Source organism: Hevea brasiliensis, chromosome 17 (assembly GCF_030052815.1).
Source record: "Hevea brasiliensis isolate MT/VB/25A 57/8 chromosome 17, ASM3005281v1, whole genome shotgun sequence".
Taxonomy (NCBI): domain Eukaryota; kingdom Viridiplantae; phylum Streptophyta; class Magnoliopsida; order Malpighiales; family Euphorbiaceae; genus Hevea; species Hevea brasiliensis.
In genome coordinates, this window is record NC_079509.1 from 7,951,865 (window position 1) to 7,979,112 (window position 27,248).

The 27,248-nt window shown below is 31.4% G+C and overlaps 2 protein-coding genes across 5 annotated transcripts; both read right to left on the reverse strand.

Moving 5' to 3' along the window:
* Window positions 1-250: 250 nt before the first annotated feature.
* LOC110672525 (E3 ubiquitin-protein ligase RGLG2) lies at window positions 251-5,693 on the reverse strand. 4 transcript variants are annotated; one of them, XM_058139494.1, is made up of 13 exons: window positions 5,499-5,690; window positions 5,226-5,371; window positions 4,204-4,448; window positions 3,257-3,341; window positions 3,038-3,178; window positions 2,843-2,956; window positions 2,646-2,743; window positions 1,872-1,951; window positions 1,688-1,793; window positions 1,467-1,594; window positions 1,134-1,341; window positions 896-952; window positions 251-814 (listed from the first exon to the last, which is right to left on the reverse strand). In XM_058139494.1, exons 3-13 carry the CDS (start codon window positions 4,423-4,425, stop codon window positions 734-736), a joined length of 1,320 nt encoding a protein of 439 aa, XP_057995477.1. In that variant the 5' UTR covers window positions 4,426-4,448; window positions 5,226-5,371; window positions 5,499-5,690; the 3' UTR covers window positions 251-733. The 4 variants fall into 4 exon arrangements, with proteins under 4 accessions (XP_057995477.1, XP_021691016.1, XP_057995475.1 ...); XM_021835324.2 differs by lacking the exon at window positions 5,226-5,371; XM_058139492.1 differs by lacking the exon at window positions 5,226-5,371 and having other exon boundaries at window positions 2,646-2,956; window positions 5,499-5,693.
* Window positions 5,694-19,613: 13,920 nt separating this feature from the next.
* On the reverse strand, window positions 19,614-21,676 carry LOC110672507 (cytochrome P450 71A9). Its single transcript, XM_021835302.2, has 2 exons — window positions 20,443-21,676; window positions 19,614-20,341 (listed from the first exon to the last, which is right to left on the reverse strand). Exons 1-2 carry the CDS (start codon window positions 21,505-21,507, stop codon window positions 19,718-19,720), a joined length of 1,689 nt encoding a protein of 562 aa, XP_021690994.2. The 5' UTR covers window positions 21,508-21,676; the 3' UTR covers window positions 19,614-19,717.
* Window positions 21,677-27,248: the final 5,572 nt, after the last annotated feature.

The following is a 27,248-nucleotide window of genomic DNA, read 5'->3' on the forward strand; positions in this document are numbered from 1 at the left end:
GTTGACAACATCGACTAAATATCTCTTCCAATCATAATGCGAGCGGCTCTGCTTTCTCCATACTTGATTCCTTTTTCTTCCATGGAATTCAATTTCCCAATCCACATGTAAAATATGCATTACTTCTAATGATCACAATATAACCCAATTAATCCTATTGCTAGACAAATTTTACTCGAGAACATTCTCAATCATTTTGCTCTAACGTGTGACCCGAGTTATCTGCAGTTTCAAGAACACAATAAGCAACTAGTCCACGCAAGACACGTGCATTAACAAGCATGTAGAACAGTTACAAGCAAGAAACCATATATATAGACATACATTCACAGAAAATTGACCGAGCAAATGCAAACACTGAACAGCAACAAACGCTGAATCTACTGTTAACGCCAGTATTGCGCCATTGATGGAAGCCAGTACCAGTAGCATACCCTGTCCTTCCATATATTCCATATTTAATAATGTGTGATGATAATCACTTTATACAACAAGATCTGGGTGAGTACCCTTCCATCTGGAGAGATCAAAGACTTGTTACCTTTGATCCAGGAACAAGCCAGTGCGGCACCACTGATTGATGCTCATTATTTCTAGGATAAAGGCAATCATATGACTTTATTAGACCCTTCTGTCTGAAAAGATCAAAGATTTGCCGTCTTTAATTCAACACTAAGCCAGTGTGGTGCATCTGATTGATGCTCTTTATTTCTACGATGAATGCGCACACATTTTAATAGAGCTTTATCCTGGTGTGAATGATGCTTCGGCAGATAGGGCATAACTGGAGGTCTTGTCCACATTCACAGCATGTCTGCAATTGAATAATGTTTAATATAGGCATAATTCCTACATTCATGCTGAGAGAATGAACAATTGTGTATGACTACATTACCTGATGTCCGCAACCAAAGGCCATATCCTTTGCATTGGCAAGGCAAATAGGACAAAGCTGTTGAAGGCATATCAAAGAAAATTACAAAATTCGTTATGCTGACCAGAGATTACTATAGTTTACTCTTCTCTCAAGACAAATTAACTACATTAGGACTATAACCAGTGAAGAAAAAAAAGTTAGGAACAAAAAGAAAAATATGTAATTCAGCAGCAAGAAGTAGAAAGCTGTGAAGTACATGACTATCAGAAGCAGAGTTTGCAGGAGGTGCTGTACTGGCTGCATCATATCTACCAGAAGATGGTGCATTTGAATGAAAACTGCTTGATCGTGAAGGTTTTGAGTGAAAACTGCTAGATTGTGAAGGTTTCGAGTTGCTGAATGAAGCTGCACCATACTGAGGAGGGGGAAGGGAAACCCTATCTATAGCCTTCCCTCTAGTAGAACTGGGGAAAAAAGACAAAATAAGAAGTAAAAAAGACAGGGAGAAACCTCGTGATCAATATTTTTAACAGTATCTGTCAGCAAATGGTAAAACCTTGTGATCCATATCAGGAAGTTAAATCATTACCCCAATAGATTGAGCTCTATTGTTGCTTTATACTGAGAAGGTATCTCCATCAAGGCTGCAAGGGCAAACTCTGCTTCTTTTCTAGAACGGTCCATGTTCTTTGACATTATTTCCGTAAAATTCACGAACTACAAAGGTACATTTCTGAACTTAGCATCAACCTAAAACAAGATATCGAACCATGCTAGTCCCAAGTAAATGAAAAGATAAAACCCACTTGCCTGGAAATTGTCAAATGCACGAGCAGGGATGTTGTCATCAAATTCCTTCATCATATCCCATGGTCCATCTCCAACCCCAACTAATATAATTGACAGAGGGTACTCACTGCAAATTGACAAACACATCGAAAATTGTTTTAGCAGAGAAAATATTGCTTTTTGAAACAAGCATAAAACATTTTACCTTGCTTTAACAATTGCTTCAACAGTTCTCTTTTCCTGTGGGCTTAGTTGGCCATACTGAGTATCAACACTTCTAGTCACCTATGACAACCCACGATTGCTTAAACTATGACAGTAATTTTCCATTGTTGTACCAATATTTTGCAATAAATAATGGAGTTTAGAACAAATTATCAGTAGTCTTTGTAGTAGTTCCAGCTATCCAAGCAAGTAATTATGAGAGATCTCAATTTTCTTTCTAATTTTGCTTGAAATACCAATATTTCTTCAATCATGAAAACTCTGTTGAGTTACTAATATGTTCATAGGATTTTTTGTCAGACCAGCAGCAGCACTATCTGCGCAAGTCAACAAATAATCAGACATCCAGAACTCAACTGGCCAAGAAACTCTGGATTGTTATTTCAACCACATTTTCATTTATTTAATTTACTTCAGTATGTTTGATCAGTAGCAAGATTACTGCATCACAACATAATTTCAAACACAACTTGCGTTAAAAATTGCATTTTGCAGGAAAATTCAAGTTCAGCAAAGTGATGTATTTAGGCAAAATTCTGAATTCAGTGTTTCTATCTAGCTTTAATAGCCACTAGAACTAAACTGATTGCTTTTCTACAATTTGAAAATGCAATGAAATTGAAACAAAAAACTTCAAAAGATTTTAAAATTGTCTAAAGTTATCATGCTTTCATCATTCAAAAACCGTCCAACTATTTGGACCGCTAGAAGGCAAAATCACATTAGTTGATTGTATATAGAGCAGAAAAATTACCTGCCCATCAGCTATTATCACCAAAACATGGTATTGTCCACCACTTTGCTCAACAATAGTAATGGCCATTTCAATGATAGGAGCAAATGATGTTGGCCCTGGAAAGAAAGATGGGGGTGAAAAATCAATTAGGAGAAGAACAACTGAGGAAAAAAAAAAAACAAACAAGAAAAAGAAAGATTGATTCAAATTGGAACCTGCAAGTCGTAGATGAGGAACCAATTCTCTATATCGTCTTAACACTTCCTCAAATCCATTACAAAAGCTCTCATCCGGATAAAAACTGAAAACTTCTTGATCATGTGTTGAGGCTGCCAATTTATATATCACATTAATATGCAGTCAAAAATAAAATTTTAAAATGGCAATACAGCACCTGTTCAGAGAAATACCATCTCCAAATCCAAAACAGGGAATTAAGTTATCCTCATCAAAAGAAGACAATGTTTTTCCTATGATAGATATTGCTTGTTCATAAGGATTCTGATCATCTCCAATATGATGCAGGCTTCTTCGGTTAAATGACCTTGCACCTAATATTGAAGCAGGTTAAGAAAGCTTAAGTATATTCCTGGAGTGAACAACAAATATACATCCAGATAAGGCCAAACCTGTCCACTCATTGCTCTTTGTGAAATCAATACCCACAATGAGATTTGAAGACTCCAAACCTGACTGTGCCAGGGCATTAGTAACCTGTGATGAAAAATTGAATATAAGACAAAGCTTTGTTTATGGTAAAAAAGGAAGTGATCCCTGTTAATTTTCCACATTATCACCTACATATTTGATTATTTTCAAGAAAACTGTAACATTTATGGCTCAACTAGAGTTTCTCCTCCATTTAGAAAGCATAAAAACGTCACAAAAGCTTCAAAATCCAAAACAACAAAATGTTTCTTCCAATTGAATCAAATCCTAAAGCACTTTTCAACAAAATTGGCTCCATTCTGGTCCTCTGCAACTATACCATTTGATGTACAGAGAAATAACAATCAATATCTAAATCTAATGTAGAAGCAAGAAGACAAATGGAATGTTGACTTAATTTTAAAGGAAAGTTTGATTAAAAGCTTGACTAACTGAAGGTAGAATTTCGTTGGATAAGGTTTGTTTTGTTCTTAGAGAATTACTAAGCTGCTGATTCAGCAGCCTTTCTAATGGGAAGGAAGTTAGTTCCTAAGTGTACTCAACTCTAAAGTACTTCAGTTATCTACTAAGCAGTTTGGCGTAACCCTTTCATATAAAACCCTCAAATAACCTAACCATAGACTCACGCAGGGTGAGAAACCCTACTTAAGCGTATGTATGATGCATCCTTTTCTTTGGTGTGATACCGAAAAACACCTGGTCATTATTCAAAAGAACCCTAGCTTCAAGCTAGGTTTATCTATTTTGGTTCTATATTTGATCTCAAATTTCGGCTGGTTTCTCAAAAGTACAGTCCATTCTCATTTTTAACTAGCCCATAAAATCCCTGACTCCTGATAAGAGTGCTCATTGATCAAAACACAAACTAAATTTTCCTATGGCAACTTCTTTGGCATCAACAATTCACCTGCTCCAGACTATTGTAATTATCATCTATCTTTGAGTACTTTCTATCCAACCTCCTCCCAGAATCTGGGGCTCGACCACCATAACTTGGAGGTGCATATGTATACTGTTGGCATGGTATAAATTCTTGATTTGGTTGCACATATGATGACTGTGGATAGCTCCATGAATGTGAACTTGACGCCTGACGTGAACTTGCTCGTTTTGAAAGTATTCCACCCATCAATTCCACAATCTAAAGATGCTCTGCCATAACCATTGAATATGAAACAATTCAGTACATCAAACAGAAGCAAATGGAAGTACAATCAACACCATGATAACCCAAGCCAACCATGTGAACTACAATCTTAACCACACAGTGCCCCCTCAAATTAACAACTTGAATGCAGATAGGATGGTAAAGCCTAATGAAGTACTGATTTATTGAAGAAGCAACTGAAATTTTAGTTTTTAATTTTTAATTTTTAAGTTTTATTTATTTATTTATTTTACTTTGGGAAAGAAAAAAAAAATTGGTGTTAGAAAGAAAATATGGGCGATACCATAGGCTTTGGGAAGTTCTAAGAAAGTACATGAATAACACAATTCAAATATGACTTCATGAGTGCATGAATTAACAACGAATTTACATACAAGAAATGGACACAATTGAAGAATACGGGGTTGAAAATAAGCAAACCCACGAAAATCACAAAACCCAACCCGAAATGTTTTTTCAACGTCCCAACCCATCACAAACTCTATTCAGATTTTTGTTTTTTTTTTTTAATCCAAATCTGTCCCAAGTCGGATCGGCTACCCAAAATACTCTACGTGTTGTCAATCGACATTTTGCCATTTTTTGTCAATTTTTCATAGTTATCAGATGTCATAACATATAACTTCAAATGTCATTTCAAAATCTCCCCCGAAGTTAGAGAATTTCAGAAGGATTAGGATATTCGATGAAATTAAAGTTAGCTCCCTGTAATTTCATATTTGCGTCGGCAGGCAATGAATAAACTTTAAAAAAATTCTGACCTTAAAAAAAAAGCCTGACATCAGATATTTATAAACTTTTTTTTTTTTCATTTTCCTGTTGTTCTGGAAAATGGCAACAATTAAACTGAAAAAATTCGCAGCTCAAGGGGGGACATTTCTCACTTTTCCAGCTAAAAGACCTGTAACTGTACAAATTCCACATCAGAACTCACTCCATATACTTGAAAAACTACATTTTTAGACTGCAAGTTAAGAAGAATAAATCAAATCCTCTGCAGCATTTATTAGGGCCAAGAAATTAACCATACGTACCTTAGCAAGAGCCGAGTTTCATTAACTTTTCTTCGATGCAGAGTGATAGATAAAGCGGAATCAGTGGGCGGAGAAGTCCACTAGCGGAGTGAGATGGAGATGTTTGTTGGGTAGCAAGTGAAAGTGGATATGACCTTGGCTGGTTCTTGGAACTTTCTCTTGTGGAAAGCGTAAGCTTTTCTTCGTTTACTGACACAATTACGGCGTAGACCCACTTGTTCATTCTTTTTACGTATTTGTTTGGAAAAAATTATTACTTTAGCTTATATTTATTTTGCAGAAAATTATCTTTCAGAGATATCTTTCGCCATTTCTATTATTTAAGAGAACAAAAAAATTTTTATAGCGAAAACATTTTTCCAATTAAGGGTGAGATCATTTTTGCCTAACTACGTAGCTGTTTGCCCCTTTACATTTGACCTAACTTTTTTTTTTCTTATCTTTTAATATGTAATGTTTTACTTTGAATGGATAATATACAATGTTTTATCTCTTTTTAACGCTAACAATCACCTAATACCTATTAGGAATTTAAATTTAAATTCTCAGCTCTAATACTAATTATAGAATTGAGTATCTATCACCATACTAAAAACTTAAATTAATAACAGAGACCTAACTCCAACCAGTTATAAGTGCCATAAACTAAAAGTATTTTGATAATATTTTTATTATATTAAGTAACATAAATATTCATTTTTAATAATTTTATTAGGTAATAAAATATTAATTTTTGATCAAATTATATTAAAATTAGTCAATTGACTATAACTAAAACTTATAAAATTAGCTATAATTTTTAATTATTAAAATTATGCCACGTGTAATACCCTAGAAAAAAAAAATGAATTTTGAAAAAATGCAGTAGCAACTCCCCCCCCCCCCTTCCCCTCTCAAGCATCTCTCTCTCTTCCCCCCCGCATCTCTCCCTCTCTCTCTCCGTTCACTGTCCCTACGGCCAGACCAGCTGCTGGTGACTGCCGATGAAGCTTCGGTGATCATCAGCAATATCGGCGTAGGCTCATCGGGCAGTGAGCAGTGGCGATTAGCGCATTTTTTTGGTGAAACACGCAAGAGGAGGGCAAAAAGTTTTTCACTATTTTTCTGGCGATTTCGACATCGAATCAGAGCCAAATCACTGACGTTCAACTCCTTTTCCTCTAGGCTACCAGATCCAACCAACCCCGCTCTCTATTGTCATCGTAATTCAGCGAATCTAGGAGAGAGAAGCAAAAATTTTGGAGCTGATTTCTGCCAATCCGACTGTCAGATCGACAATCAGAGACCACCAATGAATTCAGAGCAACGAAACCTTTAAGATGAGACCAAGCTCACTCTATCGGACATCATTTGAAAAAGGCGATCATCGAACAATCTAGATGTACATAAATTAAATATAATTATTAATGATTTATGAATTTATAGTATTTGCAATCTTTTCAAGTGTTTTCAGACGTTCCGGATGCGTTTCAAGTGGCAAAATTTGTAAAGGTAGTTCCTAACTCAAGTTGTGTAGTTTGTGTCCGGATTTAAACTAACAAGTTAAATTCGTAAAATATTCCTAACTTAATAAAATTAAGTAAAATGACTTTAATTAATATAATTACGACATAGAGGAACTCTAAGAATATTTTTATAATGTTTAAAGTATTAAAAATAATTAATTAGACTACAGAGAAATTAAAAACTTGAGCTGGAATTTAAAATGTTAGATCTATATTAAATTTTTTGTAGGTCCTGAATAGATATTATAATTAATATTGTAGGCTTGATAAAGCCCTGTGTTATTACTTTTGATTGAATTTTCTTGTAGAGAGTTAAATTACAAGTTAAGAAGAATAAATCAAATCCTCCGCAGCAATTTATTAGCGCCAAGAAAATAACCATACCTACCTTAGCAAGAGCCGAATTTCATTAACATTTCTTCTATGCTGAGTGATACATAAGCGTGGAATCAGTGGGCGGAGAAGTCCATTAGCGGAGTGAGATAGAGATGTTTGTTGGGTAGCAAGTGAAAGTGGAAATGACCTTGGCTGGTTCTCGGAACTTTCTCTTGTGGAAAGCGTAGGCTTTTCTTCGTTTACTGACGCCCGTACGGCGTAGACCCACTTGTTCATTCTTTTTACGAATTTGTTTGGAAAAAAATTATTATTTTAGCTTATATTTATTTTGCAGAAAATTGTCTTTCAGAAATATCTTTCGCAATTTCTATTATTTAAGAGTATAATAAAATTTTTTTAAAACGAAAACATTTTTCCAATTAAGGGAAAGTAACTTCCGTGAAATCATTTTTGCCTAACTACGTAGCTGTTTGTCCCTTTATATTTGGCCTACCTTTGTTTTTTTTCTTGTAATGTTTTACCATGAATGGATAATATAATATTTTATCCCTATTGAATGCTAACAATAACCTAATATTTATTAAAATTTTAAATTTAAATTTTCAACTCTAATATTAATTAACTCCAATCAGTTAATATAATATAAATATCATAAGCCGAAAGTATGTTGAGAATATACTAGCTTATTGAGTTATTTTTACCTAATGTCAATGATTAGTTATATGATTCTTTTTATGCAATTTTTTTAATCAATTTTTAAGTTTTTATTATTAATTTAAATACTATTTATATTAAATTTTAAAGATGTGTTGTAAACTTGCTCTCATAATAGAATAAAATTATTATTATTATTATTATTATTATTATTGCTGCCAAAATGATAAATATTATTATTATTGCTGCCAAAATGATAAATATTATTATTATTGATATTTTTTTACATGAATTTTTAATTTTTAAATAAATAAATAATACAAGAGGGGAGAGAGAGGAAAATTTTTTTTTTATTATATTAAGTAGCATAAATATTTATTTTTTATATAAATTTATTAGATAATAAAATATTAATTTTTGACTAAATTAAATTAAAATTAGTCAATTAATTATAAATGAAATAAATTTATAAAATTACCTATAATTAATAAAAATTGAAAAATTTTAAATTTTTTTAATTATTAAAGTTATATCACATCAGCGACAACGATATGTAAAATAATAATATTTTTACTATGTCAGTAAAAATATAAAAGTTTCTACTATATTACTAGGGAAGAGCAGTTTTCGGTTTAAACCGAAAAATCGAAACGAATCGATTCAATTCAGTTCAATCGGTTCAGTTTTAAAATTCAATAGGTTCGGTTTGGTTTATAATTTTGATAATTTCGATTAATCGATTCGGTTCGGTTATTTCCAAAAAAATAAAAAAAACGAACCGATCAGAAATTATTAATATATATAGGAAATCAAAGAAAATCAAACTGAATTAAATCGAATTGAAATCAAACCAAATCAAAATCAAAGAAAATCGAATCGAACCTTAAGATTTTTGAGTTTTGATTTCTAATTTTTTTTTGTTTTTATGTTTTTTATTATTTATATTTAATGTTAAAAATATGAAATTTTATAAATTTTGGTTTGATAGGTTTAAAATCGAACCGAACCAAACCGATATTTATCGGTTTGATTCGGTTCGATTTTCTCTTATTAATCAGTTTGGTTCGATTTTTAAAGTTTTTTATTTTTGATTTTCGATTTTATTGGTTCGATTAGGTTCGGAACTGAACCGATCGTTTGCACACCTCTATATATTACTTATTACGTCATTAACAAACATATTAAAAAGTGATTTTTTTTCACATCAATGCGCTTAAATCCCTAATTTTAATCGGATCATAATAAATAGTAAACTTTCAAATTATATTAAAATAAAAAAAATAATTATAATTATAAAAATACGTAAAATTTTAATATTGTTTATAACATTTGACTTTTTTTATCATCTCTTTATGAATGAATGATGGTTTAACTTGACAATAAACATAAATTATATACATTTATTGATTTATAGACATTGTATATCTTTTTATATCAAATTAAATTGTAGAAAACTTATCATTATTAAAGTGCTGTTAATGAGAAAAAATAATTTTTTTTAAGTTTTCCTTTTTATAAACAAGTTATTTTTCTTGAAATAAATAAATAATAAAATTAATAATTTAGTATTTATATTTTAAAAAATATATTAGTTAGTTCATAATTTTAGATTTTATCATATATTTTTATTTCTTTATCTATCTCTTTCAATTTTTTCCATTAGCGATAAATAATTTCGTCCTTAAATTTTTACCATTATAAAAATTTTTGTTCCATAGTTTTAACTATTGTAAACAATTTTTGTTAGTTGTATGCCATAAAGCATATCATTTTTATTTGTATCTTGTATATAATTTTATTAATAAAAAGACATTTTCACTTTTCTGTTTACATAAACTATTTATGTGTAATTGAAAAGGTCCGTTGATATTTTGTTAGAAATTCTATTATTAAGTTGTTAAGAATATGAGTGAGTATTTCTAGCACAAAGTATCATAAACTGGTTCACAATCGAGGATACTTCACAAAGGACATGACTTATCCAGAAAGATTGTAATCATATTTGTTTCCAATGTATTAATATGAGATATTAATAAGTTAAAATGGTGAGTCTCATGCCACATAATAAAACATGATAAGCATTCATACACGATAAATAGGCCGAACCAGTGACGCATATGACAAGCACATGGAGTTTACTCTTATGTCACAAGCTCAGTTAGACTGACATTTTGATAAGATGGGTCTGAGATATTGTAATGAATGGCTCTAGTGCTAGTGGGAGATTGTTAGTAGTATGCCATAGAGCATATTATTTTATATATATTTTGTATACAATTTTAATAATAAAAATGTATTTTCACTTTTTTGTTTACATAAACTATTTATGTGTAATTGAAAAGGTCTATTAATATTTTATTAGAAATTCTATTCTTAAGTTGTTAAAAAAATGAGTGACAGTATTTCTAGCACAAAGTATCATAAACCGGTTCACAATTGATAATACTTCACAAAGGACATGACTTATCCAGAAAGATTGTAATCATATTTGTTCCCAAAGTATTAATATAAGATATTAATAAGTTAGAATGGTGAGTCTCATACCACATAACAAACATGAAAAGCACTTATACACGATAAGTAGGCCAAACCAGTGACTCATATGACAAGCACATGGAGTTTACTCTTATCAATGCATTGTCATATATCATATCAGTGCATATAATCTTTAGACCTGAGATAACACAGTTATCTAGTATATAGGTGGTTTGAGTTTGATACTGCTTTCATACTTACACTGTGTATGGGTATATGGGCATGTGTTGGCTTCTACTAGTTATATATGGAAATAGGTATTGATCAAAATGGAATCCGTTACCCTAAGTAAATAGGGATAAAATCCTATGTTCATTTAATTGTTCTTGATGTTTCAAGTTCTTGGCCAGGACAGACAGATTTAGTCACAAAAGAGTTTCTGACAAGAAAATCTAATTAATCAATAACTAGAATTAAAAGATAACATAATGTTTATAGCAAATGGAGTTTGACATTAACCATGACTCCAGCTCGAATAGAGATTTTGTAACGGAGATATTCTAGTGCATGGTAATATATAATTAAATGTTCATTTAAGGTATTCCTTATTACTAATTAGGTGACAATGGCATACTATGCTAGGTGTCAACCATGGTCTATGAGATGCCTGAAATGATTTAGAGAAATCATTTACTATAAGAAAGAGTTCTAATGATATTAAGAGTTAATATCATTTCTCATTGCCAATAAGTAATGAGCCTAATAAGTCACACCTCTATGCAAGCTAATCACCATTTTAAATGTGATTTAATTGATTAATTGAAGAATTTAATTAATTAATTAAAGAGGTTTGATTTGCAATAAGATTGCAAAGTCTCTAGCATGACTTGAAATCAAATATAGGTTATTGGATGTGTAGTATAAATTAAATTTATATTTTATTTGATTAAATATGAATTTAATTATGAGAAATTAATTAATAAAGATTAATTAATTTATTTATTTATATTTGATATAAATTGATTTAAAGAGGATAAATTATAATTTTGGGTTGAGAACTCAAATTAAAAAAAAGTAAGAGGAAATTAGTCTTTTCACATGGTTACATGTGGCACCATGAGATGGTGACACATGGTACCATATGATCTTGCCACTTGTCTTCTTATGATGGAAGACCACATGTTATGATTTAAATGAAGCTTGACACTTGGCTTTATATGATTAAATCAAACAATAACAAGATGGGATCTTGTGATGACATGTGGCAAGAGAGTTAATGAGGGTGTGACTCAAGTATATAAAGAAAAGTAATAAAGAAAAAATCACCCCTCTCTCTTTTCTCTCAAGTTGGATGACAACATGGTGTCTCTCTCTCCTCTTCAATTTCTCAATTGATTCAAAGGAAAAACTTTGATTTCGTCTTGAATTAAAATTATTATAAAGTGTTTCTAACTTTCAATACATTCATGCAACCTTCACAAAGCATAAACCCCATCTCAAAATTGATTGACAAGGCTTAAGAAGCCAATTTAGGGGTTGCCATTGCAACTTTGGTGTGTTCTTGTAGTGGACAAACTAGAGGGACAACATTTTGGGTCTTAAGAACATCCTAAGAGTCGAAATTGCATCAATTGTGAATCAAGATGTTAGTACCTAAAAATCTCTCTTTTAATTAGAGTTTAATTGAATTAAATGATAATTCACAATCTTTAATGGCAAATGAAATGTTAATGTATGCTAAAATGTGTTTTGGTATGCAATTAGGCATTGAAAATTGATTAGAATTATAAGACACTTTGTATGGTGTATGTAACTCGAGAAATAATTTTTGAAATTCAAGGGTCTAATGCCCTTTAATCCACACTTCCACTCCTTCAATTTTATCCCTCACTATCACTTTTTAGTCCATTAACTAAAAGTGAAATTGACAAAAATGAATGTTAACTTAATCATATTGAATTTGATTACATAATTACTCTCATCCTCTTCTCCTCCCCTTTCTCTCTCAGATTTCTTTTTTTGGACAGTCACTGATGAGTTTCTCATCAGTTGCTTCCCCTAGATTGTTTTTCCTTTTCCTTTTATTATTTTTAGTTAGTTTTTTTTTTTAGAAATAGATCTAAGATTCTCTTGAGATCCTGTTTCTTTTCATTATTGGGGTTTTGTTTTTTCTTCCATTAGTAGGATTTTTTTTTTTTCTTGTTAGAGGGATTTTATTTATTTTTTTAATATTTGAATGTGTTATTTAGCAATTTAAAATATAATATAGATCATTGATTTTTTTCTTTTATTGGAGACTCAGGTATGGGTAATGATCTTCTGTCAATGGAACATAGTAGTGCAACTTTTTCCTTTATTAATTTCTTTCTGACAATATTGCAGTAAATTTATTTGTTCGTCTAAAATAAAAAGGACCCGTTATTATTGAAAAAATTATTTTACTCTATCAAAATCATCTATGAATAGAATATTTTAATTTTTTATATTTATATTTTTTTCTCTTATAAAAATATTAAGTTATACTTATTTTATTATTTTTATTAATGAATTGTCAAATTTTATAAAAAAAATGACAAAAATAAAGGAAGTACCAAATAATCATAGAATTAAACAAGAGAGATTAAATCGTGAATTTTGGGAAATATGATGATGAATCATTCATTTTAACATAATTAAATGACTAGATAATTTACCTTATTTCTTATCGTTCTCCATAATATACTCAATTGTGTCCTAATCACACTAATTTTTTTTTCATATAATTCTGTTGCTAAGTATATTTTTTCTATTGATTTTATTTGTTATTTATTTAATTTTAATTAATATTCAAATTTAAAATATCATAATTTTTAAAAGTAATTTAATATTGTGAGATAAATATAAATATAATTATTTTATTTTATTTTATTTTACATACAACTATCAAAGTGTATGATGACCAATTTTTTAAGAACAAGTAATTTAAAAAAAAAATCAAAAATCAAAAGTAAGGCAATTATTTGTTGATATCATATTCTGAGAGGCATAGCATAATTATTATAACAATATTTGTCAAAATTTAAATATTAAAATCATTATCACAGACCCCAAAAATCCATACACCATATACATATAGTAATTCATTACACCCTAAGAGAGAAACTCTCACAGAGAGTTTTTTACGTTCCTGAAGTCTTAAGCCTCTTCCCTACTGACTGAGCGGCTTCCTCTGCTCAGTATCCCCTATCCCTGAAGTGGGTTTTCCTTTCCACCTCTAAACAGAGTTGTGTAGTGCGTAAACAAATTGGTTTGTTCTTTTGTTGTAAATCTTGGGTTATTTAAAAAGGATTTCTTTGATCAGTATATCTTTGGGCTTCAGCCATAATCGAACTTATGTCTCTTTATCTCTGCCTTTGTTTCTGCTCTGGTCTTTTTGCCCTTTGTTTCTGCTTTGGTCTTTTTACTGGCGAATTACCATAGTTATGTGGATTCAGTTCTAGTTCGAATCGCTTTTGCTTAGGCCTCTGTTTTCAACTATGTCTACAGCACTTGGTTTGTTGAGTGCTTGTTGGGCACTGAGATTGAGAGTTTAAAAAGCTTGCTTAAAAAAAAATTGAAAAAAAATTATTTATTATTTTGACATTTTTATGATTAAATTTATTTTTTAAATTAAATTTAATATAATTTTAAAATACGTTTCTCAACAACAATACCAAATACCAAATGTACCCTTGTACAAAGATTGGAGCACAAGATTCCACCACAAAATCTATGCAGTTAAGAGTTACTTTTCTTTTCAATATCCCAAAAAAAAAAAAAAAAATTTGCATCCACTTTTATTTTTCTCTGAAAAAATTCCAAAGATAGCGTTAATAAAAAATCACTTGTAGTGATGAATAAATTAGACGAAAAAGGGAGATTCAAACTTTTGATTTATTATGAACTGTAAATTAACAAAAAAAAAACATTATTTTAATTAATTTATTAAATTAAAATTAAAATTAAAATAAAAGTGAAACTATCCTTAACTTGAAACAAAATTAAAATCATAACTATCAATTTAGTTGGATAACGAACAAATCAAAATTTCTTTCAAATTATTATTGACTAAAAAAAACTCCGCCTAAGTAGTTTGCGCTTAGCCGGTCCCAAGCCCGGATAAAGGAGGAGGGTTGCGGTAGGTGACAACCAGCGTAAAAATTTCGTCACACCCTATGATATGGATTCAAATGATATAAACGTTGGGGCGTCCTCTACTAACGACGCGCTACATCGGAGCCCGGGTGTAGTGATAAATATGCAAGGGTGTAGGGCGTTCACCGAAAGCGACGCGCCATGCCGGCGCCCGGGTGTGGTGTTAAGTGAGCAAGGGTTCCCACATCATGGACGGGTGTGGGTAAAGAAGTTAGTCTATAAGACAGATAATAGAACAAATAGTGGAACAGAACACAAGATAGACATAGAAAATAATAGAAGATATCATAGAAGGAGACCAATTAGGAAGGAGCAGGATAGGAGGAGGATCAGGGTTGGTACTTGGAATGTTGGATCACTTACAGGAAAATTAATGGAGCTTGTGGATACCTTGGAAAGGAGAAGGGTGAATATTGCTTGCATTCAAGAGACTAAATGTGTAGTAGAAAAAAGTAAGTAAGTGGTTATTTCAGGGTACAAAGTGTGGTTTAACAGAAAGGAGAGAAACAAGAAAGTAGTGTGCATAATCATAGACAGACATTGAAAGACGCAGTAGTAGCTGTGAAAAGAGTAGGAGATAGAATTATACTAGTAAAGCTAGTACTAGACGGAGAAACAATAAATATAGTTAGTGCTTATGCCCCACAAATAGGACTAGACAGTGAGAGTAAACAAAGGTTTTGGGAAGATATGGATGATTTAATGCAAAGCATACCGAATGAAGAGAATGTTTTCATTGGTGGAGATTTGAATGGACATGTAGGAAGTGATAGGCAAGGTTATGAGAATGTTCATGGAGGTTTTGGTTTTGGCAGTCGAAATGAGGAGGGCAAAAGCATCATGGATTTTGCTATGGCATACGACCTAATACTAGCAAATACCTACTTTATAAAAAGAGAGTCACATTTAGTGACTTTCAAAAGTGGGCAACATAGAAGCCAAATCGACTTCCTCTTAACCAGGAAGACAAATAGAGCTCTATGCAAGGATTGCAAGGTCATTCCAGGAGAAGCTTTAACAAGTCAACATAGGTTGGTGGTCTTGGATGTCAAGTTTAGGAACAATTCAAGTAAGGACAAAAGAAATAGTGTAGCTCGAACAAAGTGGTGGGAGTTCAAAGGAGTAAAGCAAGTGAAGTTCAAAAATGAGCTTCTTGAGTCCGAAGTATGGAAGCTAGATATGGAGGCCAATGATATGTGGATACAGATGGCATCAAAGATTAGAGAAGTAGCTAGAAAAGTGCTTGGGGAGTCTTAAGGACTTGGACCACCCTCAAAAGAGTGATGGTGGAATGAGGAAGTACAAAAGGCAGTGAAGAGAAAAAGGGAATGGTATAAGAAATTACCTAAATGTGATAATAATGAGGCATATGAACAGTACAAGATAGCAAAGAAAGAGGCAAAAAAGGCAGTTAGCCAAGCAAGAGCACAGGCCTTTGAAAAGTTATATGAGAAACTTGGAACTAAAGAAGGGGAGAAAGATATTTATAGATTAGCAAGGAGTAGAGAAAGGAAATGTCAAGATCTCAATCAAGTTAGGTGCATTAAGGATAAAGAAGGAAAAGTGTTGGTGAAAGATGAGGACATTAAAGAAAGATGGAGAAATTATTTTAATGATCTCTTTAATAATAGTCAAAATGGAAATAGCGTGAATATAGATTATAGAACAATAGAAAAGAATGTAAATTATACTAGAAGGATTAGATCTTTAGAAGTAAAGGAAGCACTTAAGAGAATGAAAGTAGGTAAAGCTGTGGACCCGATGAAATACCAATTGAAGTGTGGAAGTATTTGGGAGATATGGGAGTGGCATGGTTAACTAAATTATTTAATAAGATTCTAAACTCAAAGAAAATGCGATGAATGGAGGAAGAATATTTTAGTACCTATTTTTAAAAATAAGGGAGACATACAGAGTTGCTCAAACTATAGGGAATTAAACTCATAAGCCATACTATGAAGTTGTGGGAGAGAGTTGGTGAGCATCGACTACGTATTGATACTTCTATCTCTCTCAATCAATTTGGTTTCATGCCATGTCGTTCAACGAAGGAAGCTATTTTTCTCCTTAGAAGGTTGATGGAGAAATATAGAGATGGGAAGAAAGATCTACTCATGGTTTTTATTGATTTGGAGAAGGCTTATGATAGTGTTCCAAGAGAGGTCTTATGGAATGCGTTAGAACAAAAGAGGGTATCTATTAGGTATATACAAGTATTGAAAGATATGTATGAAGGAGCAACTACTATTGTGCGCGGTGGGAGGGGACACAAGAGATTTTCCGATCTCAATTGGATTACACCAAGGATCACCATAAGCCCTTACCTTTTACATTAGTTTTAGATGAATGACGAAACATATACAAGAGAGTATTCCTTGGTGCATGATGTTTGCGGATGATATTGTTCGATAGATGAGACACGAGAAGGAGTCAATAGGAAGCTAGAACTTTGGAGAAGTACTCTAGAGTCAAAGGGTTTTAAGTTAAGTAGAACGAAGACAGAATACATGCATTGCAAGTTCAGTGAAGGCCAAACTGGTGATAGGGAAGGAGTTAGTTTGAATGGAGTGGCACTGTCCCAAAATAATCACTTTAAATATCTAGGCTCACCTTCAAGTAGATGGGGATGTGAGGAGGATGTTAGTCATAGGATTAAAGCGGGATGGTTGAAGTGGAGACGTGCCACGGGAGTTTTATGTGATCGTAAGATTCCCAATAAATTAAAAGGAAAATTTTACCGCATACCATACGACCGGCTATGCTATATGGTAGTGAGTGTTGGGCACTGAAAGAGTCCTACGCATCTAAGATAAGAGTTGCAGAGATGAGAATGTTAAGGTGAATGAGTGGCCATACTAGACTAGATAAAGTCCGTAATGAAAGTATTAGAGAAAAGGTAGGAGTGGTGCCAATTGAAGATAAGTTGAGAGAAGGGAGATTGAGGTGGTTTGGTCATGTGAAGCGTAGACATACGGAGGCTCCAGTTAGACAAGTAGAGCACATTAGGCTAGAGGATAGAAAGAAATAAAGTGGTAGACCTAAATTGACTTGGAGGAGAGTAGTACAAAGATGACTTAGAAGCATTACACATTTCTGAGGATTTAACCCAAAATCGTTCAGAGTGGAAAAAGCGAATCCATATAGCCGACCCCAAATTTTTGGGATAAAGGCTTAGTTGAGTTGAGTTGAGTTGAGTTGAGTTGTATTATTGACTAAAAAAATTAAGAACGTTCAATTTTTAAATTTATCTGTTGAAATTTATATTAGTCAAATATAATTGTAATTTTCATTATCTGTTTCTAAAATATTAAAAATTACAGTCTCTATGATTAATCAATTAAAAAGTTGAATTTAAAAAATACATGAGATATTAGCCTTAAAAGAGAAGGGCCAGTTTAGTAAAATCATTAACAATCACAACTTTTCCCCTTACTGTCAACCCAATTGGGATTTGATTGATTTTTGTGGACGCAACAAAAATGATTAATATATATACATTATATATCTTTATTGATACAGAGAATACGACTTGCTTGACAAAGACTTTCATTTCCTCCAATCAAATTCGTGTGAAAATTAAGTTTGGATGGGATAGAAATATAATTTTTTTTTTTAACCTTTCCGTATATGGATGGATACTTCATTGCTTAAGAAAGATGACAACTAGGTGTTCAATTTTAGTTTAATTTGAGATTTATCTAAGAATTGATCGATCCAAATTAAATTAAAATTTTAAAATTTATAATAATTTTAATTTAATTTTTTATTATTTTAATTTTAATTTAATATAATTTTAAATTTTTTAATTTCAATTCAATTAGATATGATTTTAATTTGATTCTTGATTCCTAAAATAATTTTATGTAATTATTTTTTTAAAAATTTATATATAAATTAATATTTAAATTTTAAATTAAGTTATTAACATATAATATATTATATAATATATATTTTAATTATTTATTAATTATATAATATTTAATTATAATATATATATATATATATAATTATGAATATATATAAATTTAATATATTTATAACGTGAAATATAATATTAAATTATATTTAGTTCATAATTATATATATATAAAAGTTTGTAAATTATATTCAAAGTATATAATACATCTTAAAAAAAATATAGAAAAATATATATATAAATTCGGTTCTCGATTCGGTTTCAGTTTGATACGGTTTCGATTTGATTTTAGTACGGTTCTGATTCTTCACTAAGAACTAAACCAGAGCCGAATCAAAATATCAAAATAAATTCGATTCAGTATGATTTCTATCGGTTCGATACGATTTTTCGATTCGATTCGGTTCTCTTAAAAATCGTGCACAGCCCTAATGACAACCAGAGCCAAAGAGCAAGAAGAAAACAAAGGATTCCCACTTTCATCGCCATGTAATATTTACTTTCCAACCGAAAAACAGAGAAATTATCTAGTTATTGTCATCTTCTAGATCTTTAAAGGGTTTGAATTCGAAGCTCAGTTCAAGTAAAAGCAACAACCAACAGAATATCAAAAAAATTAGTGAAGGAATGAGGGGGTAGAACTCTCAGCGACCCACTTGCACATTACAAGCTAACTTTGAACTCAACGGGATGCCTTTCTTTCTTAGTGGCACACTCTTATCTTCAAATATCTTTCAACATACATCCAACGCAAGAACAAGGAAGATCACTAAAATAAAAAAAGCAACCCAAGAAACCCTCAACAATGATGCCCCAGCTGCAAAATAAAACGAAAAAACAAGTATTTATATCTCAACATCAAATGTGGGGAGGGAACCCATGGCTAGAGCAGGGGAAGGACAAAAACCGAAACCCAAAGAAGGAAGTGAAAGAGAGGACTCTCTCTCCCTACTGAAATAAAGAGAGAAAAGAACTCCTAACTAAATAGAAATTAATTAATGTACGCAATTAGGTCAATAAAATATATAAATGTTTATAAGTTAGCTAAACATCATATAATGAGTAATTTCTTTTGATATATTTATTTAATTAATTTGTTTTACAAATAACAGGCAGAATCTACTTTTTTTTTTTCTTTCAATGCAATAATGCTCAAGTTCTTAATGACCTGCACAATATTGTACTGGGCTAGCCACAACAAACAGAGGAGTTTTCTTGTGCATTGTAATGCCAAATGCTTCCTCCATATCTAAATCTTCCCTTGTAACACCCTGAGGCAGTTCCCAATTGTAGCGATGCAAGAGATTAGCAAGTGCAAGCTCAATTAAAACAATACTGAAATTCATTCCAGGACACCCTCTACGCCCAAACCCAAATGGTATTAATTCGTAGTGTTGTCCACTGAAATCAATTGAGCTATGCAGGAATCTCTCGGGTCGAAACTCCTCTGGATTTTTCCATGATTTAGGGTCCATGGATATTGATGATGCACTAATATATACCCTAGTTCTTGCTGGGATTTCATAATCTCCAATTTTGCAATCCTCTATAGTTTCTCTTGGAACTAATAATGGTGCTGGTGGATGGACTCTCAATGACTCTTTCACTACGGACTTCAGGTACACAAGTTGAGGAAGATCGCTTTCTTGCACCATCTCTTTTCCCTTACTAACTCTTCTTACCTCTTCTTGGACTCTTCTCATTGCATATGGATTCCTTATCAATTCGGTCATCGTCCAAACTAATGTGGCTGAGGAAGTATCCGTCCCCGCTATGAACATGTCCTAATAACCAAGATCAAATGATTGAGAAAATCTATGTAAAATAAAAGAAATTAAAGAATTAAGAAACACGCATGCAACTCGGAAAGTTGTGGAAAATTTACCATCAGGGCACTCTTGATAGAATCGTCGCTGAGTTCAACTTCTCGATTTGGATCCTTCTGAAGTCGAAGCAATACATCAACAAGATCCTCATGCTCAGGTTTAGGCCTCCTCGGATCGAGATGTTCCTGTAATAGTTTATCATAGAGCTTGTCAAATTCCTTGAAATTCTTCTCCACCCTTGCTTCTAGGCCATTGAACTTGCAGAGCCACCCCATCCATGGAAAGAAGTCTGCAATGCAAAATCCTCCAAGTAACTGTTGTGCTTCACGAAGCAAGTCATTAAGTCCACCACTTTCGCCAATAAATCTACCGTCGCATTTTCTACCCAAAGCTACACGACATATAACATTATTTGACAGGACAACTGACAAGTCGCTTAGATTAATCGGAACCGAAGAGCAAGCTACAGAATCAAGCATCAGGCTCACTTCTTCTTCCCGTACTGCCTGGAAGGATTGGACTCTCTTTGCACTTAGCAATTCTACAATTACAATTTTTCTCATCTCCCTCCATTTCTCACCGTAGGGGGCTGAGGACAAGCCAGAACAGTTATAACTAAATTTCTTGGCAGAGTATAATATTGGCCTGCCTGAAAACACAAGGTCATGTTTTTTGAAGATTTCTCTCACCATATCAGCTGAGGAAATTATTATAGTGGGTATTGATCCAAGTTGCAAGAACATAATAGGGCCATATTCTTTTGCTAGGTGCTGCAGTGATCTATGGATTGGATTCATTAGCTGGTGCAAGTTTCCTACAAGAGGGAGCCTCCTTGGACCTGGAGGAAGCCTCTTTGCTTGTAGTGACTGCTTTCCATATTTGATAGACAGGAGAAGCAAGAAAGATGGAAGGAAAACAATTAAGATCAGCATCAGGAGTGGATGAGAACTCATAGTGTGATCGCTCTGGGACGGCGAAGGAGATGCACCCATATATATATATATATATATATATATAGCACAATAGAATCCAAAATTTATATAAAATAAAAATAAATATAGCTGGGAAAAATGAAATATTAAAGAAAAAGTTAAAAAACAGGGAGAAGAAAAATAGTCAGGCATGAAGAAGCAAATTTTTATTCTTACACAATATTACAAGCATGATTCACAATTGCTTCCTGTTTAAGATCCAAAAACACAAATTTTTTAAAGCAGGGATAAATTCTGTAAAATGGCATTCTACATTTATGTTTTATTTCAAAGTTTTTGGTGTGTTAAAAAGGAAAAAAAAAAAAAAAACAGCAGCAAAACTGAGAGAAACTGATAAACAGGCTCAAGCATTCCACACCATAAGAAATCATAACAAGTGGATAAGTATTGCTTAGAAAGTTTCTATTTCGTCCTTGATTGCAATGAAAATTGACCTTAATAAGTGGATAAGTATAGCTGCTTGGATCAGCATTTGCGTGGTGGCTACTTAATCCGTATATTTTATTAAAATTAATTATTTAATTTTTTTAATTTTAAAAGTTATACTATTTGCTTTAGTGTTATTAAATTCGACTCACTCAGTGAAGATCCAATGAATAGATTAATGATGCAACCAATAGATTAATGTTTCAACTTATAGATTATTAAAAATTAATTAGATATATATAAATTAATTAAATAAAATATTTAAAATATATAAATAAATAAATAAAATTAATCAATTTTTTATTATTTAAAATAAAATTATTTAATAAAATTTAATAATATTTTTAAATTTTATATAAAAGTATTAAGTAATATAATGTGTAATTTTTTTAATATTTATAAAATATTAAGTATATGTTAAAAAATAAATATATTAAAATAAAAAATAATTATTAAGTTAATTTAATTAATTTTTATTTTAAAATTTTTTTATCAGATTTTGAATTCAATTCTCAAAACTAGTATTTAAAAAAAAAATTTATTGAATAATTGAATCAATCGGATTAATTAAGTTACACTGATTAATCAATTTAATTGTTGGGTCAACCGGATTACGCTAGATTGCTTTCTCGTCTAGTTTATTTATAAATCCAAACTTATTTGAGGGTCGGTTCACAAGCTTACACACTCAATTGACTAGTTAAGTTTGGGTTTAATAAATATGATTTGATCTATTATTTTTAATCTATTAATTATTTAGTTTCTCTTACTAATTTTTTTATTTGTCAAATTAATTGAGCAAGAGAGATTAATTGCAGCTAGGAATTAAATAATTGAATTGAGGAAAATGAAATGGACTAAAAACAGTTTACGGGCTAAAAAGATTAAATAATATATTTTTATGAAAAAATAATTTTATTAAAATGCATATATTAAATAATATATTTTTGGTAATAGAATTATAGTGAAATGCTCTATTTTAACCCTTTAATTTTAAATTAATAATTATATTAATTCTTGATAATTTTTATGAATAAATAAATTTTTTAAATTTTAAAATAAATAAATAAATTTTATATATTTTAATTTTAATTTAATTAGAGTCAATTCAATCGTATGATGTATTTATTATTATTTTTTTTAAGGGAATGGAGGAGGAATTTAACAACGCTTTTAGTGACTGGCTATGAATATGCACCATTAGAGAATCATTAAAAAAATATTTTATTATTGTAAAATTGTTTATTAATTTAAAAATTAACATTTAGAGATCCGTAGATAGCCTCTCCCCTGGCTGGATTTCATCACCACAAAATTCCTCTGACAAAGGTTTCCCCATAACTAAACAAACTTGCCATCCCCTGGCTTAGGAAGGTAATATTTCAAATGTTGATGAATATCAAGAGTTTAAACTTGCCTATCCAAACCTAATTTTTATTAAATCAAGTCTCGAGCAGTACGTTTTTGAGTTTCCAAAGTTTAATGGAGAAGGGTTTGAGGGTTGGTTGATGAGGGCAGAATGCTTCTTTGATGTGGCTAATAATGAGCGGGTTAAGGTGTCAGCTCTTCATTTGGAAGGGAGAGCCTTGCAATGGCACCAATGGCATGTGAAGATCAATGGAAATGCTGCTTATGCGGATTGGGGTTCATGTATGACGGTATATCTGCAAGGTTTGGGAGCAAAGCCCTTGAAGATCCGCTGGCTGACATGAGGAATCTTGAGCAGGTATCATCTTTGCAAGAGTGCTTAGACTCTTTCGATGAGTTGTATCCAAAGGCTGGAATCCGTGAGGATTAGGCCCTAAGTTTTTTACTTTCGGGTCTTGTGGATGAGTTACAATTGGCTGTGAGAATGTTTAAACCTCAAACACTTGCAGAAGCCTATTCATCGGCGAGGTTGTTCCTTAACAAGAATGCAGTGCCAGATCATAAATTTTGATTGATTTATTCCTTTTTTACTGTTTTGCATGTGTAGATTAGGGAAGGAAAAGTAAATGTTCTTACACCAAGGGAAGCAGGTTATACAATTCAACTCAATAACAAAACCCTACTGGATCTTTTTCCTTCAGTTGAGAAGAAAAAGGTATAGTACCTTTCTATCTGTTGTTTCCTCTTTCCCTGTTGAATGTTAAATGCTGGAAGTTCTTCTTTCTTTCCCGCTGGTTCTTAAATACTCTGTGACTTAGCTCCTTCCATTTGGTGGTTATATAACATCTTTACGCGTAATTGTCACGATAGCTCTGTAGCACGTGTCTGTCATTGGAAATATTTCACTGCAAATTTGCTATGTAGTGGTTGATCTTGTGTCTTGGCAACTTGTTTGTTGCTTCTTCTTGTTGATGATCTCAAAGCACTAAAATGGAATGTTGCAATGCATAGATTTGGCCTTTATATTCTTCTATTATTGACTCATTTACTGCATTTTTTGTTGACAAGCTGGTGATTACATTTTTTTTCTCCATTCTTTTGCGTTATTGGATAATTTGTCCTGATTCTTTAGCTACGTTGCACGTTTTATCCCGCTCAATATCTCCATGGATAATGTCATCTCCTTTGCCATTGAGTTAACAGCTAATTGTTCACCTGTTTTGTGTTAGAATAAAAAAAAACTTTTGAAAAAAACTAGAAGGTGTAAAGAAATAACACAACACAAGAACAAAGTGAACTGATTTTTTATTCAATAAATCAAAAGACTCACACACACAGACATAACAAAACAAGCTATAAATAGTCACACTCATATAACTGAACTCCTAGAAAATAGAACGACACTTAATAACATTCCCACAAAATGAGAATAACTAGTAACAGTTCCTGCAATCATGAGATTTATTACTAAACTCATCAAGACCACTTCCTACTAGCCGTTAGTGATTTGAATCACATTCCTAACACCCCCTCTTGATTCAAATTCTCCCATCCCAAGCTTGCTTCTTAAATAACTAAACTTGGAATATGGCAGCGCCTTTGTGAAGATGTCTGCAATCTGTTCATTTGAATTGCAGAATTTCAAGCTGATTTCCTCCTTAGCTACTAGCTCCCTTATAAAATGGTGCTTTATTTCTATGTGCTTAGCTCGACCATGAAAGACGGGATTTTTTGTCATAGCTATAGCTGAGCTACTGTCACTGTAAATCTCAGTTGCCCCCTCTTGCTTCATGCCAAGGTCAAGCAAAAGTTTTCAATTAAACTCTTTAATTAAATATATGCGTATTTTTTCAATTAAATTTTTTTTTTTAAAATACAGTAATGGTTTTTAGAATGGAAAGGAATACTTAAAACAGGATAAATATTTTAACCTCAAATATATTAGTCCCAGAATTTTGTAAATAAACTCTGATATATATCATAAGCTCCATTGTACAGATAGTAAATTCTTCAACATATCTATATTTATTTATATAAATATAATAAAATTAGCCTCAAAATAAATTTCACCATAAAGTAAATAGTGGAGCTCAATTAGATTTTTTTTTTTATGTCCATTTTATCCTTATTTCCTTAACCATTTTACAACATCAATCGATAACGCATGTAAATGATATTTATTAAAAAAATTATGATAATAATTACAATTTAATAAATATTAGAAAAAAAAATAGGAGTTATAAATTATCTAAATCAAAGCCTTCTTTTTATTGTCTATTATAATTATAAAACCTTGTATTTAATTCTTTATAGTAAAAAATTTATGACAATAGTTACAATTTAGTTAATACTATAATAATTAAAAGTCATAATTATAAACTATATAAATTAATATCACAAATCAAAATCAAACTAGCTCTCTCTCCAATATCTAACTACATTTTTCTCTCAAACCTAGTAAATGATATTTTAGTAACTAAGAAATTATAAGAAGATGAATAATAATTTGCATAAATATCAATAACGTAGTTTTTCATCTTATGAGAATTTATTTGCATATTTTATTGATCTTATTTTTTATTTTTTATATTTATTTTTAAATTATATTTATTTTTTTATATTTTCATAATTTCTTTTATAAATATTTTTTAAAATATTTCAAATAAATTAAATATAAAAGAGAAATACTATATAGTTATATCTTTATTCAATTAAATAATATACTGAATCGGCAATGGCCTAGCTAGTTACGGATAATTTTGCACTAGCGGAAACTAGAATTATTCTGAGAAACAGACAGCATGCTATGCATCATTACATCAATATTAAGAACATGGAGTTACAACAGCAAGGAGACGAAATTTTCTCTGTGTCGTAAGGCCAATGGATTCAGTCATGTTCAAATCCTCATCTCTTACTAGGGATTGCCCAATCAAACTTGTACGGTAGATTTGCCAAAGCGAGTTCCTCAATGCTTCTTGCAAACTGGATGCCTGGGCAAGCCCTCCTACCAGCCCCGAATGGTATCAATTGGAAGTCATGTATCTATGGAAGTGTTCAAGAACCTCTCCGGCCAAAACTTCTCAATTAGGGATAGTAATGGGTTGAGTTTTTGTGGGTATCCGATCTGGCCGAACCCTAACAAGACAAGTTTGGATATTATATAATCAGGTTTAGAATAGGTGCGGATTTGAAAAATAAGTTCAGATTTTATATGTTTAGGTATCGTTTTCTGATTAAATATAAAAAAATATATTTAAAATATCTATTTTTATAATAATATTTATAGATTTTTATATATTTTATTTTATATAAAATGAAATTTAAATATTTTATGAAATTATTAAAATTTTAAAATAAAATTATTAATCAAAATAATTTTTTATGTAAAATATTAATTAAAATATATAAGATTACATGGGTTTAAGTTTTTTTTTTCGGATAATAATAATTGAATTTGGGATGAATTTAAGTAGTTAAGAATAAATTTTAATTGGGTTTGGGATGAATTCAAGTTTTAATAATATTAATTGGATTTGAATTCAGGTTAAGTGATTTTTGTGATATCCTACCTAACCTACTGCCATCTCTATGCCCAGCTCGATCCCATGATGCAGGGTCTCTTCCAATCGACCAAGCATTGATAATTACTTGGGTTCCTGCTGCAATGTCGAAGCCTTATAGCTTGACGTCTTGGGTTGCTACTCGAGGCCCTAGTAATGGAAGCGGAGGATGCAAGTGAGAGTTTCTTTTATAACTGTTTTTGGGTAATGCATTTTATCCAAATCGTTCGCCAGGAAAATTCCTAAGTGGAGACCATTTGAACAGAAAGATAATTGACAATGAGGAGTTTCCATGTTGGTCTAAAAATTGAAGCAAACTCTACATTTTCCTCTCTGCGAGTCTCTGGTGTGTGTTCTTGCTTAACTTCTCGGGTTGTTAAATTATTATTTTATTTTTGGTGGAAAGTTACACAAGAAAAACTAACTTAATTAAATTTAATCATAAAATTTAATATAGAGATATGTGAGTTTACCTATTTAATAAGTAAGTTTATCATATATAAATTATCTTAAATC

Excerpts from the sequence above, each read along its gene's own strand:
- LOC110672525 (XM_058139492.1), bottom strand. The coding sequence starts at position 4,425 with ATGGGTGGAATACTTTCAAAACGAGCAAGTTCACGTCAGGCGTCAAGT. Across the intron at positions 3,179-3,256 it reads AAAGAGCAATGAGTGGACAG|GTGCAAGGTCATTTAACCGA; the intron begins GTTTGGCCTTAT and ends CTTCAATATTAG. Across the intron at positions 815-895 it reads CCTTTGGTTGCGGACATCAG|ACATGCTGTGAATGTGGACA; the intron begins GTAATGTAGTCA and ends ATTCAATTGCAG.
- LOC110672507 (XM_021835302.2), bottom strand. The coding sequence starts at position 21,507 with ATGCCTGACTATTTTTCTTCTCCCTGTTTTTTAACTTTTTCTTTAATA. Across the intron at positions 20,342-20,442 it reads CTATCAAGAGTGCCCTGATG|GACATGTTCATAGCGGGGAC; the intron begins GTAAATTTTCCA and ends CTTGGTTATTAG.